This window comes from Cryptomeria japonica, chromosome 9 (genome assembly GCF_030272615.1).
Source record: "Cryptomeria japonica chromosome 9, Sugi_1.0, whole genome shotgun sequence".
Lineage (NCBI taxonomy): Eukaryota > Viridiplantae > Streptophyta > Pinopsida > Cupressales > Cupressaceae > Cryptomeria > Cryptomeria japonica.
In genome coordinates, this window is record NC_081413.1 from 485,132,224 (window position 1) to 485,151,762 (window position 19,539).

The 19,539-nt window shown below is 32.5% G+C and overlaps 1 protein-coding gene across 1 annotated transcript; it reads left to right on the top strand.

The window, feature by feature from the left end:
* Positions 1–11,459: 11,459 nt before the first annotated feature.
* Positions 11,460–13,445, top strand: LOC131058051 (uncharacterized). Its single transcript, XM_057992090.1, has one exon. It carries the CDS (start codon positions 11,460–11,462, stop codon positions 13,443–13,445), a length of 1,986 nt encoding a protein of 661 aa, XP_057848073.1.
* The last annotated feature ends 6,094 nt before the right edge of the window (positions 13,446–19,539 follow it).

A 19,539-nucleotide genomic window follows, 5' to 3' on the forward strand; every position in this document is an offset into this window, starting at 1 on the left:
AGTTAATACTTGACTAAATATAATAGTATTGCATAAGGCATTTTTATTCTTCTTTCTATTGACCATACCTGACCATACTAGTCTACATTATAAATTTAAGCCACCACACTTTCATTGTACTCACATAATCAATTATTTAATAACCAGTTAATGCTTGACTAGTATTTCACACGGCATTTATATTCTTCTTTCCATTGACCATACCAGTGGACATTATAAATTTAAGATTCGCACACATTGCACTCACAGATTCACAGTATTGAATGTAGGAACAGAAAATATTTAGGAACTTTTACTAGAGCTGGCACAGATATTGATGCCCACTGGCAGATTCTCACTGTTTCGGTATGTAAATTGATCTTAAGCCTTGCGTTTCATCTTCTGTTTCTTTGAATTTTGATCCTCTGCATATTATGTAGAGGTGAAGTATTGATTTGTTGGAAGTGTGTTCATGGTCTGCCATTATCGTGAATATGGATGCAGGTCGTTAATTTTGCATCCACAGGAGCAAGATTTTTGTATACCAGTGGCGCTGATCTGCTTAGTGAATGTTCTTTCTTGTTTTTTTGGTACTCTTCATATCCTTTTACTCTTTGAACAGCGTGCATTTTAAGGCTCTGTTCTTTAACTTCTGTATCTATGAGGATTGAAGTTGTTGCCACCGTGTTTCTCTTTTAGATCCGTAATAACAGCTATTCTTCATACAAATTGCATCTGATCCTTGCTCAAGTACAAACATATAGATAAAATCCGTAATAATCAGTAAAGAAAACTCTATATCCTTACTTAAATACAAACATATAGATAAAATCTCGAAAGAGAACCCTAATCTAAAATCTAAATCTGATACTATTAACAATATCCAAGATAAAAAAAAGAGTACATGATGCCATGAATATGCATCTACCCTGACCACTAAAGCATACTGTATCTATTTTAATTACAAAGTTTATATACACCCCCAAATATACATAATGGGCTATAATCAAAATGAAGGGGAAGCTCCATAATAACAGGTCGCGGCTATTCTAGCTCTAAAACAGATCTTTTGTATAGAGTGTTAGTGACAGGTTAGTCAATCGCAGCCGTTAATTGCAAAATCGACGATGTAAAATACATGACTAACACGTGTTAATCAATTCGTACCGTCTTTTTGAAACCAGAATAAATACAGCCATAATAACATCCCATTATGAAAAATGACATCATGAAAACACCTCGGCCTTCGCTGTGAATGTCGTACCGGAGGAGCCAACAACCATGCCCCGCGAGCCTCAGCATCGTGCTGCACATACCAAATAATCATATCTGTTGTAGATTCGCATGTGAAAAAGTCTTGTCTTTGTTAACATCTTTACTAGCTGGGGGAATTCTGAGATGTTTATATTTGAAGCCAAGGAGTCAAGGAGTAGCCGATCACACCCCATATTAGCTAAAAAAATCTGCCAATTTATTACCTTCTCTGTAGGTATGAGAAATGTAACATTCTTCAAATGAGTCCAGTAATGACCATGCTTGTTTTAGTATATAAGAAATGCGACGATTGAAAGCATGCCTTTTGATACAAGCATTAATGATAATAGATGAATCCCCTTCTACATGAATATGCCTAAGCCCCAATCTTCTTGCCATGACCAGCCCATTCAACAAAGCGGTAGCTTCAACCACATTGTTCGTATCTGACAGTTAGAATTATTGTTAGTTTTACAGTTGGAAAAGGGAAAGTAGTGAAAGGTAGAGTGGAAAAGGGAAAGTAGTGAAAGGTAGAGTGGAAAAGGAAAAGTAGAGGATTGTATAGATGAAAGCATAAAAGAATGCAAAGAGAAAGGGAAAAAAGAAGATTAAAGTAATACAATTAAAAATGTAATCCACTACAAAGTGTTTATGAACCAAATATCTTCACAATAAAAAAGATGATGCAAACAATATTTTTATTTTAGTATTTCTTTTCCTTTTGTTTAATGATTTTTTTATTGTTGAGACCTTGTAACGAAGGTTCAGATCCAGTTGGATGCACTTTTAATATAACTTGTATTCTATTTAATGTTTCAGAAATTAGATTTAACATTAATAACAACCAATGTGTAAATGTAAGAAAAATAAAATGTAAAACAATAGAGTTTATAATATACTTTTATATCATTTTGATCAGCAATCACATGTAAACTTGTTCTTTCCAATATCATGAAATCAAATATATAAAACTTCAAAACTTTCAAATTTTCATCAATCTAAGTGTGTCTTCTTAATTCCAAAATTAAAGTATACCATAAAAAGATTACTTCAACAAGCAATAACCATGAAATTTTAACTATATAAATTAGAAGGTTAAATCATTTTTTATTCAATTTATCATCTCAATTTCTTGAAAATTGCAATCTAGATTAAATCAGTAGTATATTTACCTTGTATATGCATGCCTAAATTGTAACTATTATGAGTACCAGTGTTATGATTATACCATTTGGTAGAATGATTTCCTATGGGTTTATAAAAAGGTTGTATTGCATTTGACAAAATCCATTTTGCACATACCCTGCGATCATGGCATTCCATGAGACCGCATTTCTGTAAGGCATTCTGTCAAACAGTTAACATGCCTCGTCTATCCTTCTACATTTTGTATACCTGTCCACCAAGGCAATTGAAACTATAACATCTTACAAAAGTGCTTTCTGCTTCTATGGATGTCTATACCCTGTTTGAAAGCTCCTATTTTGGAGAGGCAGTGAGGACAGTAGCAAACGTTGTGGTATTTGTGTCTACACCCGCCAATTGCATTTCATTGAAGGCTTCTAAAGCCTTTCCAAAAGATCCGTTTTGTACCAGAAAAGTATCATCAAACTAAATTTGGTAAAAGTCAGCTGAAAACAAGTAAAAATTAGGCAGAACTACAATAAAAATTAACTTAACCAAACACCTATAATCACATTAAATTTAGCTGAAGTCAGCTCAAAACAAGTAAAAATGGGGTAAAATAACATGAAAAAAAAAATCACCAACCTTAAAAAGGAGCAAAGAACCTCAATAGAGATTCATATAAACAGACACAACTAATACGGTAGATTCAGCCCACGTCGGCTAGAAACAACTATAAATGGTCAAAATAGCATGCGAAACCACTCACCAAGCTCCAATAATGCTGAATTTGTGCAAACGACTTTCAAAATTGCACAAATTCAGCACAAATTCGACACTGATAAATCAAGCGACAAGAAATGTGGAGATTAATTAAAGAACCAATATATTCATTATCAATCAAAACCGATTCACACGCATTTGAAACCCTTGTTGCAGGTAAAACGCTTCGCCAAACTTTGGGTGGGCTAACAATACACAAATCGTCAAAACTAAAGAGATCAACTCATTATATGAAACAACACAGGAAGATACATTCCAGCTCCGGGATCGAAACCAGGAAACAGAGGAAATCAGATTGTAAGCAAAGGTCCAACAAACATTGACAATGCAGAAAAGAAGGGCATGCCAGGCAGAAGAACCAATATAAAAGCATATACAGTTTTCCCACTTTTCTTCTTACATTCTTTATTTTCTACTGATATGTTGGGTTTCACTTTCATCTTCTTTTACAATGAAAGCAATACGGGAATTTTTGCTAATGTAGCAGTGCTCCCTTGTTACAAAAATCCAATAGCCAAATTCACTTATAACGAACTAACTAAAAAACATAATCTAAATTAAAATCCGATCAATCTCTGTGATCTGTGTCCTCTTCTACCATATTTCTGCAAAAACAATCTACCGATTCAGCGGCACATTTCAGATTTATAGTCTGGCATTTTATGTAACATTTCTCTATTAAAGGCGTTCAGAGTTTGGTGCATTATAGAACAACTCTAATTCAAGCCCACATTTGGTTAAGCCTTGCATGGTTACTCTTATTTTGGAAGATTTTATTTCCATCGTGTTGCATTTTGTTCTAAGTGAAACCTGCAAATTTTTAACTATTTTCGAGATTTTCATTTCACATTTCTGTAATGCTTGCATATTTGATTAACAGTGCAAGTTTTTATTTCTATAGTACTACATATCGTTCCATATTCAAGTCAAGCTTCCATATTTTGCTCTATTTTATAGGATTTTACTCTAGCCAGGGTTTTGCTTCTATCAAATATCTTTTTTCTAAATGATGCACAGAAGAGGGCTTTTAAAGCTAATCAATTTGATAAAACAATTGTTAAAAAATAAATAAAAAAGGGTTAAAAATTTACAGATGGTGACATCGCCCTCTTATCCATGCCCTTGGGACCGAGGGAGGTGCGAAGGATCCTCGCAACAACCCTCGCGGCTACAATGTTAGCCTTCTGCGCATCGAGCCCCTTCACTCGGGTCTTCTGCTCCTGCTCCGTCAATATTATAAATGGTCTTCTGAATTCGTCAAATGCCAATGCCATATCTGAAAATACAAACACTTAAACCCTAGCTTCGCTGGAATGTATTCTGAACCCTGCGGAATGAAGAAAACACATCTGCAAAAATGGAAGTGGAGTTGAAGATAAAACAAAGCATAACTTGGCGTGGATATTAAAGAGATGGTTTCCGGAATGAGATTTAAACTGTATACACGCAAAGACGAAACCCTAGATGTCTATGTGCTGCGAGTGAGGCATTATATCTCTCTGCTCCCGCTCGCTTTAGAGTAAAGGCTAGAAGCTTTGGAATCCGATGAAGTATTTGCAGCAGAAGGTTGAGGCGCAGATGCAGTCTTGTTAACCTTGAAATTGATTATTTTCCAGAAGTTTCTGGGAATTTAAGTTTTATTTTTTATAAACAAAATTAGCAGCAACTTCCAATCAAAATTACAATAAATAATTTTATTTTGATTATTAAATTTATTGAAAATTAAAACATTGGAAAAAGAATAAAATGTTGAAAAATACATCATTGTGATTGGACGACAGAAATTAATAAATGCATCTAACGGATGCTATAGTATCCTGCCGGCACAACAGGAACTAATAAGTTTATCATAATTGACATAAAGGTAAATAACATGAAAGATAAAGTAAATTGGAAATAAACTTATATTATTTGCTCTTGTATATGAAATTATATTCAAAGTAGTGGATTGTATATAGAGTTGCAATGTCATACAATTCACTACAAACTTGCCATGTAAACTTGGTTAAGTAAACAATATGTAAGAAAATAATTAAGGAAATGAAAGAGGGACATTCTATAATCATACTATGATGGACATGTAATTAAAAATTATAATGATAATCAAGAAAAAAAATTCAATTCATTATTAAATTGCGAATATTTGTGAATAATCTAATACTATGTAAACAGAAGGAAAAATATATTGAATTGATAAGTATTTTTTGTTTGTGAACTAATTATTTTCCAATGCTTTCAACATGTCTTTTTCTGCTTACAACTTGTTTAATCCCTTCTTCATTTTTTCATATCTGTCAAATGTTAATGGTGGCATAATATGTAGTCCTTGTAAGCACTTCATGCAAGATACTGCCACAAATGTAAGCCTTATTCTTTTTGTTGGTCTTATATCAAAAGTGACCTTGTCAAGTGTTAATTCTTGAGATTTTTATATTGTTAGTGCCCAAGCCAAACACAATGGTATTTGTGTGGAACCACCCGTTTGAATTGGTATAATTGGAATTGAAAAAAAATGATGATCATCGAATGTTATTCCTAAGTAATTGTTGAATTGTATCAATACATATGATGGTGGTTAAGGTGGTGCGCTTTTAGGTCTATATACAATTTTTTGAATATTTCCTAAAGCTCCATTTACAAGTCCCGCTTCTATCCATAGGTTACATGTTAACATAGCCATGGCGTTGTTACATAATAATAATTATATGTCAAGTTCATCATTTATTCCCCCTTTAGTAGAGCTGACAATTCACGTTCTTGTTACATTGCTATGTGCTACTAGATTTTGCAACATGAGTATTTTTTTTCTTGTTATGGTTATGAACATTATCATTTGTTGAAAGTAAATGTAAACCATTATCAATTTCTTGGTTGCTTAGTGCATTGATTGCCATATTGCATCACATCATTAACAACATCTAATCTTTTATTGTAGGTTTTGCATCTCTTATGTTTGGTAGAAGTTAACAAAAAATTTATTGGTCACTACTTTGTCCATATTGCCTAAATATATGATCTAAAGTAATAATAGTTTTGAATTCTTCCCATAGTAAATTAGCTCTTCTTTTTCTTTCATATGGTGGTCTATCAATGATTAGTGGCAATTGTCCAAAATCCCCAACCAAAATGATAGATATTCCTAAAAATAACTTTGAATGACTAAGTATGTAATGTCGTATATATCATAAATACGAAATTGAGCTATGCATGAAGAAAATTTTGTTAATTGAAAGAAAATTTAATATTAATAAGTTAATTAGAAAACATACTTGATCAAATTGTATCTAACATGTTCTCAATTAATCTTTCACCAATAAAACTCGTTTCATCTTGATCAACTTGTATCTAACATGTGTCATTTCCTCCTAGAAGCTTGCCTGTTTTGTTCCCTCAAGTTCTTTAAAATATCTTATTAGCATTCATAATTTTGAATGAATAGTCGATGCTCCTATATTGAAGGTTGCAACTCCAGTTGGTGCAAGTAGAAGTAGAGGACATTGATATGACAACAATGAATCATTAAGTGCTTCATTTATAGCACCTAGCATGAGAGATTTACCTATCCTTGTTGTGAATTTCAAATTATCATAAACAAGGGAAATTCATTTTGATTTATGCAGTGGTGTGAAATGATAACATTAACTACTTTTTGTTGTTTAGTGTTGAGGTTGACACAATTTCCAAATTGTGGTATGTCATCATGAATGAACAACCAATACTTTTCATGCTGGTAATGAAATTGATATCCTCATTTGTATGTTGTTCTTGTTGAAATTCATTGACCCAATTTGCCTCTTTATCTAGATATCTCTTCTACCAAAAATATCTATCTTTGAAATTTGCATGATTTGGTCACGATGAAGTCTAAAATATTAATTAATTTAATAATTAATAGATTAAAATCTAAACATGAATCTTTTGGATTATTTTATATAGAAAATCATATTCAAAACACATATCAAATTATGAATGTATTGTATATACATTAATATGTGCAAGGATTTTTTAATCCAAAGTTTTTTCAGGTTCATAATGTATATTCTATCAATCTCTAATTATTCTCATTTGAATTATTTTTTATTTAATTTTTAATAATTATCTTTTTATCAATTTTATTTCTATCATCATGTATCAAACAAATTAAAGTTTAATAATTAGATTTATAAATGCCTCACATAAATTTATCTACTTTGTATACCACGATGAAGATGATTAGATTTCTCTAAATGTGCATGTTGTATAGTGATTTCCTAAAGTAGTTTCCTTTGTATTAATGAATTTTCACTCCAAAAAAATATTCCCTCGCAAATGCAAAGGTAAGATAAATACTTTTTTGTTGAAATACATGCAATTTAAAAGTTACATCAAATAGGTATGCGTAGAGTTGGGGGAGCAATAGAGACGAACACTAAACTAGTAGTTGAGAGTACTCTTAATAAAATTATAATTTTTAGAAAATAAACAAGCAATTAATGGAGTTTAAAACTCTTAATAAAATTATAATTTTTAGAAAATAAACAAGCAATTAATGGAGTTTAAAAATGACATTGATCGTCCTTAAATAAAGTAACTGGTTTTAATTGTTGTACACCCACTTATGCTTAAATAATATCCAATCTTACCTCATATTTATACTATATATTATAAATTGATATATATGTTTATCTCGACATATTTTACATAGATTTTTTAATATACTTAGATAAATATATAAATATATTAATTACTTTAATTCTACATATATATTTTTTAAATACCGAGTGGTCCATAAAATTGAGTGAGCTTCCATATAAAATTGATATTTATCTTGCTTTTAAAGCTCACAATCGAGGTACATTAATAGTAAGGATTATTTATCTATTACTAATATTTGTTTCTCACCAATCTTTTGTTTTTCTTGCAACATCCATCTAGTCACCTCTTATTTTGTAAAAGTTCTTTGAATTATTCCACTTCCATTGATGGAATTCGAGTGAAAGCAAGATTAAAATAATCAAAACGAGATTCTCTTGAAATGGGTAAAATTCTTGTGAAATGAAACTTCTCACAAAATATCTTTGATCCTTTTTACTTTATTATTTTTTAGAGTTGTAGTTTTGGTTATTCTTTTACATGCATGACTTGTGAAATGAGTTACTTAGTATCCTTCATCCGCAACACTTAATTCTTCTCTTAACATATTTTTCAAAATTAATGATGCAAGGTACCTCTAACAAGATACTTTTGGCATGGATTGTAATGTATTATTAACTCTTCCATTCTAACATTTTGCACTATCATATTTTTGGTTCATAAGTTTGGAATTATCTAATTTGAATACACTTATTATAGATTCTATGTATTTCTAATTCTTGACTTTCAATACTTTTATTCATTTATATTAGTTAGAGATGTAGAGGTACTTTTATTTTTTTATTTGTATATAAGTTAAAGAAAACTCCTAATCTACAATCCTCAAAAAGTGGTCCTTTTCACTTGTTATACTTTTCAAAGGTTCCAAAATTATTCAAAAGTGTTAACAAAGCTTTCAAGTTGATGATAGACTCTAACAAAGTTTAAAGCTCAAGGTTCCAAAATCTTCAACAAATATAAAAAGGACAACAAAATCAATATTTTAAAGGATTTCCAAATTCTAAAAATGCCAACATGCTTGAAATTCAAACCCCAAAACCTTGCAACTCTCATAATTCCTTAAATTACCCCTAGCTACCTCCTTAAATGACCCAAAGTACCATTAATGGCTAGATTTGATGCTACAAGCAATTATTCCAAGAGAATTTTCCTACCTAAAAATAGGTCCATCTCAAGGGCAAGTATTCACATGCAATTTTAATGATGGCAGTTGAAGGTGGCCATGAAATCATTAATGTGATGTTTGATTTCTAGCTCACAATGATCCTCACGCCTATTCCAAATTTCTCATTCTATGGATTTCATAAGATTTTAGCTCGTCTTAAGTATATATGGATTTTTTGAGTTAGAAAGGGATTATTATGTATGTTTGGTTGTTCAATATCAAATATTTATTGTTTTTTCAATGTGTTGTTTCTTATGGTAAAATGTGACCCTATAACTCAATGATTAAGGGACTAGTCCTAAAATTTTATGATCCACTATCTATTCAAAATGAAAAAATCTTTAACCAATAGCTCAGGGGTAGGTTAGTAGTTTGCATGCACATCATGATTTAGTAGTTCATCTATGTAAGTATTTATAGCAAGCCATAATAGTTCTTATATTAGGAATCATGTTTTGTATAACTACATCTTACATATGTGCAATAATGTATGTATTAACTTAATAGCTCGATTTTATGTTTAGTCTATCAATCTTTGGTCTAGTGAAATTTTTTGGGGTCAAGTGGAAATTGGATACTATAGTAGTACTTCAAGTGTTTATATCTTTAGCTACAATTAGTTCTATTGAGGATGCCTCTAGGAATAACCTATTCAATCTAGTTGAGTTCAAAATTAAAGAGAGATTATCCAATTGTTTAATTGGATATTCAATTCTTGAAACTTAAATATGTTTCTTTTTTTACATTTATTTAATTAACCTAAATTACTGCAATAAAAAGACAAACTTTAAAAACAATGCAAAACAAAATATAAAGAAAAAACACATAAATTTTCTTTCAAACTTTAAAAATTAAATTTGTCCTATATTAGATAAAATAATCTAAGAATTGATAAATTATGTTTTCTAAACATTTGCTAAAATTTAATTAAAAAATAATGAATAATTTGAATTAGATGTGCATTGTGCAACACTATTAATTCATATATTTTTATTTTAACTATGCACATGTACTTCACTATTAATTCATATATTTTTATTTTAACTATGCACATGTACTTGTTCAAATATAAAGAATATGATCATCTACTTAATTTTTTTTAAAAATATCTGAACTATTCATAAGAGAGTAAGAAAGAATAAACAAAGCTAAAAGTTAAGAGGGAATAAATCTCTATACATAGCGGGGGAATCAATCTCTTTGCATATTGGCTCAAGTTTTTATTGTGGCATGGAAACATCATATAATCTTAGGCTCTCCTAGGTTCTATATGATGTTTCCACAACATTATTTCTACATTTTGCCTTTTATACTAAGTGTTTAACTTTCCCAAAGAATTTTTCTTTGAGATATGTTTTAAACAATAGGGATATACAAGAAAAATAAAGAATAAAATACCAGAAGTAAATACAGAGAAAAGAAGAACTAAATGTGTGTATTATTCGTCAACATAGTTACATATAAATAGATAGATAGATAGATAGATAAAACTCTAACAATCTTCCTATCAAACTAAGAAAGACTTTGACAACAAACACAAGTTATTGACAACATACTATAATAGTAAATAACTAATTGAAATTTTATTGACAACTAACTATGATAGTGAACTAGGACTCTTTACAACTATACTAACTTTGTGAGTGTGTTATGGACTTATTACAACACTCCCCCTTAAGAAATAACATAATTTGATGGACTCTTAACATATTTCTGCCTACTACAAACTAGCTAACAACAAAAAAAATACTTCATGTGGAAGTTGTTCTTTGAAAACAATTCTCGGGCCAGTAAGAATTTTTTAAGCTACTCCCCAACTGCAGGTATATTCACCTTGCTATAATCGACCAAGTTTCCAACATCATTGGACACCATTTGCATATGAAGTGTCTCATCACACTGATAAAGGTATAATACTAAACTCCCAGATTTCAGATCTCCCTTGAACTATTGAACATCAATCCTCACATGTATGTCTTGTAACCCCAATGAAGTATAGTTTCTTCAATCCATTAGCACTTTAAACTATCAAACATCTATCTATTCTCTACTGCATCTTTCCCTGTTTTCGAAGTATTGGCCTCTTCAAAATAGAACAAGTGCCTCAATGAAGCCATCAATATTTAGTGGTTCTTTTCCTGACCTCACTTAACTTCTCTAAATCAATGTTGCTCTTCTTGCAAGAAAAGCTCCTCTTTTCTCTTCCACCACTCATATTATCGATTACAATAGCTGTAGTAGATCAAGTTGCTCTCATACCTGGTAAAGCGTAGCCTGGTAACAATTTAAAAAAAAATTGAGCAAGCTTCAAAATAAAACTGAAACTTGGTTACAAGATTACCATTGTAACACGGTTCATTGTAGCGGAAGGGATAGTATCTTTAAACTTTTGACTGTTTGCCAAGAATTTCTTCTTGTATCTAATAAGACCATAAAATTTGAATCTTGCTCCTATGGCTGCAGCTTAAGTTTATTCTTAAGACTTGGAAGAGATCTGGAGGAAAACTGGAGCAATTCGCCGATGGAGATGGAACAGAGCGTATCAGATTCTTCTTATCGGATTTCAAAGAGTTGGATGATTAACTGTGTGATGCTATTGAGCATGATGGTGCAGCTTCTGCTCACTTTTGGCGGTGCACTGAGATACCGCAGTGGAAGTTCAGTATTGCAGTTGGTCGTATGGCTAGGTTATATGTCAGCAGATGCTATGGCCATCTATGTACTTGGTGTGATGGTGCACTTTCAGAGTCGTGCAATATTTGGAATATGGGCTCCCATATTGCTCTCGCATTTGGGAGGACCTGATACTATCTCTGCCTATTCAACGCCAGACAATGAGCTCTGGTTAAGGCACCTTTTTACCATGTTGTACCAGATCTCAGTGGCCGTTTATGTTGTGTATTTATCACAGTTGGGAGGTTATTTGTTAGCTGCGGCAGTGCTTTTGTTAGTTGTTGGGATTTCCAAGTACGCTGAAAGGATTATGGCATTGAGATACTCGAGTCTCTCACAGATCGTCAGCTCTGCTGATCCCATGAATGTGTTCATGCAATTGGAGGGTGAAAGATGTGATTATCTGGTCATGGGATTGAAGCAATGGAGAAAGAGCAGGAATGTGAAGGTAACCATTACTGATGTTTGGAATTCCGAGGGAAAAGAACTTACAGAAAACTACATGCTCTGCTTGTCTTATGCCTTATTCAAAATGAATAAGCGCAGATATGTGAATCTCTATCTTCACGAAAGATATTACAATAGAACAAGGGACTTCTTATTTGCCGAGGAATTATCTCACATCCCTTCCCCTCAAAAGATATTTACAGTAGCAGAGATGGAGCTGAAATTTCTGTACGATCTTTTGTTCTCCAAGTCAAGTGGTACAGCATTCAGTAAATTGGGTATGGTGATGCGCTTGGTGAACATTTGTCTGATAGGAATAACTGGTTTTCTGATTTACAGAGAGTTGGCATCTCAGAGAGTGGTAGAGGAAACTCTGTACACACAACGCATGGTAGCATATGCGCTCCTCTCTGTTGCTATTGTTTTAGAGATTGTTCAATTCTGCAGAATTTTGACGTCGGATTGGAGCATGGTCTGGCTAATCTGCGCACGTATTCAGTATATTGATAATTCTTGTGGAAGGATAGGACTGGATTTGTACATGGCCATGCTAATACAGATTGTTATTCAGATATCCAGTCGGTTCCGCAAGTATTGCCGGGGTAAATATTGGAAGGATCAAATTGCACAATACTCTATAATCGACTCCTGCTCACATATCTCTCCTTCCATCTGGAAGCTAACTAAATTTCTCCACCTCACAAGCTTTGTTACAAGCTGGTACAATCACACAGAGCCGGTAGAAGATGATCTGAAAATATTTCTTGTTGAACAACTTAAACAGAGATGCTCGACAGAAGAAGATGTGGAAAATTGTAGAACACAATTGATGTCCTATGATTTCGGTTTGGAAGTAAACCAATGTGAAGATTTGAAATGGGCTTCACAGCAGGATCAAGAGCATTTAATTCTACATTGGCATATAGCCACAACAATATGTGAGATGCAGAGAGAGGCAAAGCCCAGTTCAAATATGCAGGACCAGGAAATAAAGAGGAACATTGATATAAGTAGAACGCTGTCAAGGTATTGTGCATATTTATTGGTGTCCACATCTAAGCTTCTCCCTCTCCATCCAGACATTGAAAGTGTGAAGCACATGGATGTTCACAATGAGCTCATCAGACTTGCCGACCTTGGCTACAATAGAATGAATACCTATGAAAGGTATTCTACTTTGGGACATGGTGCAAAACTAGCTCGGGAGCTACAACAAAAGCCAGAACAGCTAAGGTGGAAAATAATCTCAGATTATTGGGGTGGAGTGATGATATTTTATGCTCTGAAAAACAAAGCTTCTGTCCATGCGGAACGACTTACTGTAGGAGGTGAATTTCTAACTCTACTCTGGGCTATAGTTGGTCACATGGGAGTGGGAGACCAGTGAGGTGAGCGAGGTACATGAGAGATGATGGTATCCTATTTTCTTAGTTTTTGTAGGTAGTGTTGGTGAGAAAAAGTCAGTTAAATTACTTAGAAAGTAACTCTACTCTATGCATATATGTCCGTTGACTTCGAATCTAGGCAATAGCATATATGTATATGTGTATGTATTGTAATGGTGAAGTTTTTATGGATTACAATAGTAGAGTTAAGTTTAGATTTTATATATTTGTTATTTATTATGTTATGTGTGTTAGAGTTAATTTTTTAGTACGTGTAAGTAATCTTATAACATTCAAAGTTGTAAATTTCAAGTCTTAAGTGATTTTTGCATGTTCTATCTGTTGTTATGAGTTGACTTAATATATGTTTACAATATTAATTGTTATGTTAGACTGTGTTTATAGGTATTCATTGTTCATTCATTTACATTTGATTCATATTTGAAGATCTTTCGTATTAAAAAGGAATCATTCTAGGGACAATTCACTTTCGAGCTTCAAAAGAAACATAATTTCAATACATTAAATCATTTTGGGATAATTTCATTACTAAAGAGTGTTGCCTTTGATACTTTATATTATTGTAAAGTTAGTGGACAAACAAGGTGGTCCATTTAAGAGAACTTAGACCTTGTGATCTTATGTTTTTAAAAGTATTTTTTTCAATGCAACTCCTTATGATAGAGAATTTATCATAGTTTTAAGAAACACGGGTTATAGTTCATAGCATTGAAAGGAAGCAAGATATGTGGAAACACTTACACTAATTTTAGAGTATTGTGAAAATTCAAGATCCTTGTTAGTACAAGAAAGATAACACTTAAAGCATATAAAAAGAATACAATAATGCAAGGGTTTCAAAGTGGAAATCCCTTTTGTGAGAAAAATCAACACTCCAAAAGTATAACCATTTATATTAATCATCAACAACAATAGTCATAATACAATTAGTGGGCTATGTTTCTTACACAAGTATCATTGACATACAATTTTAGAGTAACTTCAACAACATAATTATACTTGCTACTCCATCCCAAGAATTAATATATATGAGATAAATAAAGTAGTGTTGGTGTAAATAATTATTCATCTTGGATATTATTACACCTTACTTAAGTTTACTTAGGAAATGCATTTCATAGTAGTTTGGGTATGAGACACTTGGGTGTTTGTGCCACATTGTGATAGTGTGTGTAGGAGAATTTCCACCTTTTACGATGTTGATCTTATCTTGTTGTTACATTCCACCTCATGTGGAATATTATATTGTTTCTCCTACCTACCCACACCTATTTCCTACCTATCCTTGTTTCTTATTGAGCCACATGTCATGTTTGTGTGCTCACATATCCATATAGCCTTGCCTATATAAGCAGGTTCATTTTCATTGCATGTAACTTTTGATGATCCAGTTGATTAGTATTTTCTCTTGATAGAATACAGTTTATTCTTATCATCTATTTTGTTCTCTCTTATTTGTGCTTTCCACTGCCTCTTGATCTTGGCAAAATCTCACAAGTAGAAAGAACCTCATGGCTTGAAAAACCATCAACAAGGGTTCCCAAAATGGTCAAGGCACAAATCTCAATGTCCTCTTGGTCTTAGCCTTCTAGGATAATTTTAGGATTTTCTTAACATTTTTTAATATATCATAAATAAAAATATTTGACCACCCAATTGATTCAAAAGAATCCTAGCAAAACTTATGCAATGAATCGTGCATAACATCATTTTGGATCATGATAAAGATTTAGAGTTCAACACTAACTCATACACATCATATCCAAATTTTAGATGTTTTGGAGTAGATTGTATGAAGTTATTGTTGTTGAAAGATCATAGCTCAAGATAAGTAGCACCAAATTCATCAAGCAAGGTTTTTAGAAACTCTTTGTGCCTTGCAAAGTTTAGCCCAACATATCTCAAGTCGATATAGGACCAAAGAACCTTTGCATACAACTACATCATGTTTCTTCAACACCCAATGTTTAGTGGGTTTTGCCTAGCCTACAAGTTATACTAGATATCATGATTTGGAAAATCTATAAAAAATTATTAAAATTCATAAGGAGATAGTAGAATAATACTAGAGTAGAAGTATGTTGGGTGAAAATTTTGGAAACTCGGGGAGGCTTACAAAATGTGGATTTTCACCATAGTGTGTGAGACAAGACCTCTCAAAAGGCAAGATATGGTCTCTCCTATTTATAAGGGAAGGATCCCCTTTTCATACTAATACCTATATCTATTCTTAATCTACCTGCTAACTTTACACTAATTTCAGGATGATACAATAACTTAGTTCTCTTTTTTCAAAACAAGTATTTCTCCAACTCTTTATTTAGAACATAGCAACAAAACAATTCTAACTTGTAGTAATCTTAAAAATCTATGCTAATCGGAAGCAAAGTGTCCATGGAAGTGCATTCTTCCATTGCTTCCTTTTTTTGAAAATGACTTAAGGGATGGGTCTTTTGTATATAAAGAGCTTAAAGTCTCCTTCAAATACTCAAGTCCTATCAACCACTGTTAACCCAAATATTGATATATTGTAAGCACAAAGTCTTCCAAATATATCACAAAACATTCTACTCTAACAAGATAACTCAACTAAGCACAAAGTCTTCACCTTATTATCCACTTGATACAAATTTCTCAGTAAGATATCATAACACAAAGTCTACAATATTTTACTTCATCTCTTTCAACTCAAATACTTTTCACAAAACAAGATTTAATCTCAAAGAAAGTAGAAAAAAATGACATAAGAACATTTCCTCACACAATAAAGTAGTCCCAAGACAAAGATTCCATAAGCAATTTCTTTTGTTCTTTGATTAAACTTCTTGAATACACTACAAGCTCAAAGTTTTAGATCTTTTCAATTATGCAGAGTTTCAACATATTAGCCAAAAGATTATTATTACAAAAAAATCTCTCATATATATAGAGGAGGGATGATGCACAAAAATAGAGAAAATTTACAACTAATTGTGACTAAGTCAAAAGTAGAAACCTATTTGACTTAGGACACATGCAGTCCTATATGAGTACAAGTGCATATATGGAAAGACACCCAAGGTGTTGATTGGAATTACAAAATGCCACTGCACTAGAGATGCATAAAAATGACAGTGTCCAGAGACACATCTCTATTATGATCATCCTTCTTTAGAAAATCTTCGTATTGTTGCCAAGTAGCTTGTATTTTAGAATCGTCTGGTGTTCACAATATTTGACGCCATTGAGGATGGTGGGAAGATCGGATAAGAGTCTTGCTTTTTGAACTTCATTGTCTTCTCGCCTAGAGATGGTTCTATCATCTATACAAGAATGGCACTGTAGCAAAGATAAATCATCAATACTTGAGAAGAACAATCACAAACCATCTTGATCATTTGAACTGAACATGATCATATATGTGTTGAATTTGGTGCCATTAGGGTTACAAAAACCCTCATTGTATCATGGTCGAACAAGTGTAAATTGGGCCTACGAACCTTATTTACATGTGTGTGCATTTGGTGTAATTCGGGTTCGTAGGCCTGCTTTACACTTAAGTCTAAGTGTGGATCAAAGGTGTAATTTGCGTTGATAGACCCAAACTACACATCAAAAATGGGAACAACAAAACTAGGTGTAGTTCAGACCTACAGACCCAAACTACACTTGGGTAAAACATATCATTAGTGTAGATCGGATTTGTAGGTCTGAACTACACCCAACTTGGTGTACTTCGGATACGTAGACTTGAATTTCACCTAACTTTTACGTTTACTCTTTCTTAATGTTGGTTGGGTTTGTAGGATCGACCTACACCAAAGTAGCAATAAGATAGGAGAAGAGAATGATAATATATAGTAAAGTACTACATTGATGGTAACTATTATATCCTTTCATGTAAACTTGTAATATTAAGGTGTGGTAACTTTTGCCAATTTATATTCATAATCTACATGTTATGGACCACTAATTAAAAAGAAATAGTGAAATAGTATTTCTTTAGGCCCCCCATCCGTGATTTCATTGAGTGGTATCAAAAAAAAAAAAAAGTCTAGTGAGAGGTCATCTACTAGATCCAAGGGTGAATAGATCACTAACTTGAGGTAGCCTTCAAGTATTTCTCAATAAATCATTTATTATGAGGTAGTTGCAACCTTGTAGATAGATCATCGACCTTAGGTAGTTGCACCAAATCCAAAGAAAGATGTTGCATAGAAGGATGTCTTATATGTCCAATCTTGTCAAGAGGATGAAATAATGATAGACATGATTAATTTTTAATGAATCTGATTGGATGTTGTAGAAGATGATAGGAAAATATGTCTAAAGCCTAGACATGAGGATGAGAGTGATGCTAGCAAATTAGGAGCTCAAGCCATAGATATAAAAAAAGAAACCCTAAAAAAAAGAATTAGATTAGATCAATATATTAAAATATATTTTCAAGATCAAGGTAATCTAGGCCTAAAATTGGGATATTTGATTATGCACAAGATTTTGAATCACAAGGAATTGATTGATTGGATTAATGGGATGAAAGAATACTGAGTATGAAGGGATTGAAGATTTTCAAAGAGTGAGATTTGTAAAAACCAAGTTGAAAGGACATGTTTCTATTTGGTAGAAGGAAGTCTAGTTATATTAAAATAGGGGAGGATAAGAAATAATTATAAACTAGGGTAGGATAGTGAAAAAATTGAAGAATCGATTTTCCTTCTTGTCGATTATGATCTTGAATTGCTAAAGAGATTGAAAAAGCTAAGGAAAAAGAAAAAATTATTGAAGGATTACGCTAAGAAATTTCATAGGATTATTATCAAAACTAGAAATAATTAATCTATCAAGGCTAAAATGGTGTGGTACATAATACCCTCAAAACAAGAATTCAAGAAGAATTAAGCCTAGTGAGGATGACATCTATGGATGAAGCATACTAGTTTGTCTCGAAAGTTGAGAAGAAGTTGAACAAAGGCTTTGAGATTAAGTAGAGAAGTAGAGGAAGAAAATTATAGGGAGGTAGATCACAATACAACAAAGTAAAGACATATGTATGCCACAATAAAGAAGAAAGCCCATATCATAACAAAGAAAGAGGTAATATTTTTTATCAATAAGAGAGGAATGATAGAAGTTCCTAGCACAATAGTATATGAGGTAGTAATATCTACCATAATGAAGGAAATTGAAGACGAAAAAGGTATTCGATTCCCAAGACTACAGATGATCATTGGAGGTCGGACTAATTGGTAAACTACCTAGGGAACCCTATACAAAGACATCCTATCAATTCATTTTCACATAAGAAGCAATTGAAGACTCCATCCCTATTATTCGTGCATTCATGAAGGATTCATTATGAAGCATATTCAAATATTCAAGGTTGCATATTCATCATTCAAGCATTGTGGAGCAAAGTTACATTAATTTTCATGCAAGCATGTGTGTTTGATTAGGGTTTTTCAAGTTCATGTGTTTGTGTTGCCATTACATTCAATATTTGTGATTACATTCAAAGAGAATTGCATCATCATCAACAATTGCAGATCTGAGGTATATCTCCTTAATATTTATTTCAGTATTTGCATTATTTCATTCATGGTTAATTCCAAAATTGAGGTTTGACCTAAGGAAAACCCTATTCCCAACATCTTCCCCTTTCTTTCTATGTGCAAGAAACATGTGTAGAGTTGCACTCGATAAATTTGACAAAGTCAATAGTGACAAACATGTGAGCTTTCGACGATGTAATTTTTGGAGCACTAGGATGGATTTGTGCTACCTAGTACCGAAAAATTAGGCCTAACTTTAGAGGATAAGTTTTAAACATCTCATTTTTCCTAGATCCTATTTTGTGGCTCCATGGGACATCTGTAGCTTACTACTTTTGTTAGATTACTTAAATTATCCTTCATTTTACCCTAGTGGTTACATAAATTACATTACAATTCAACTTAGAAAGGAGACTCACACCACACACAAAAAGGTAAATCGGATCAGTATTCTAAGCCCTTTTTCTAATCAAATTGTGGCTAGATCTATTAGATTTACCTCCTTTCAATGTAATTTGGTTAATTGGGCTAGTTAGTGGTTTTA

What these genes read in the sequence shown, in the direction of transcription:
- LOC131058051 (XM_057992090.1), top strand. Translation starts at nt 11,460, where the DNA reads ATGGAGATGGAACAGAGCGTATCAGATTCTTCTTATCGGATTTCAAAG.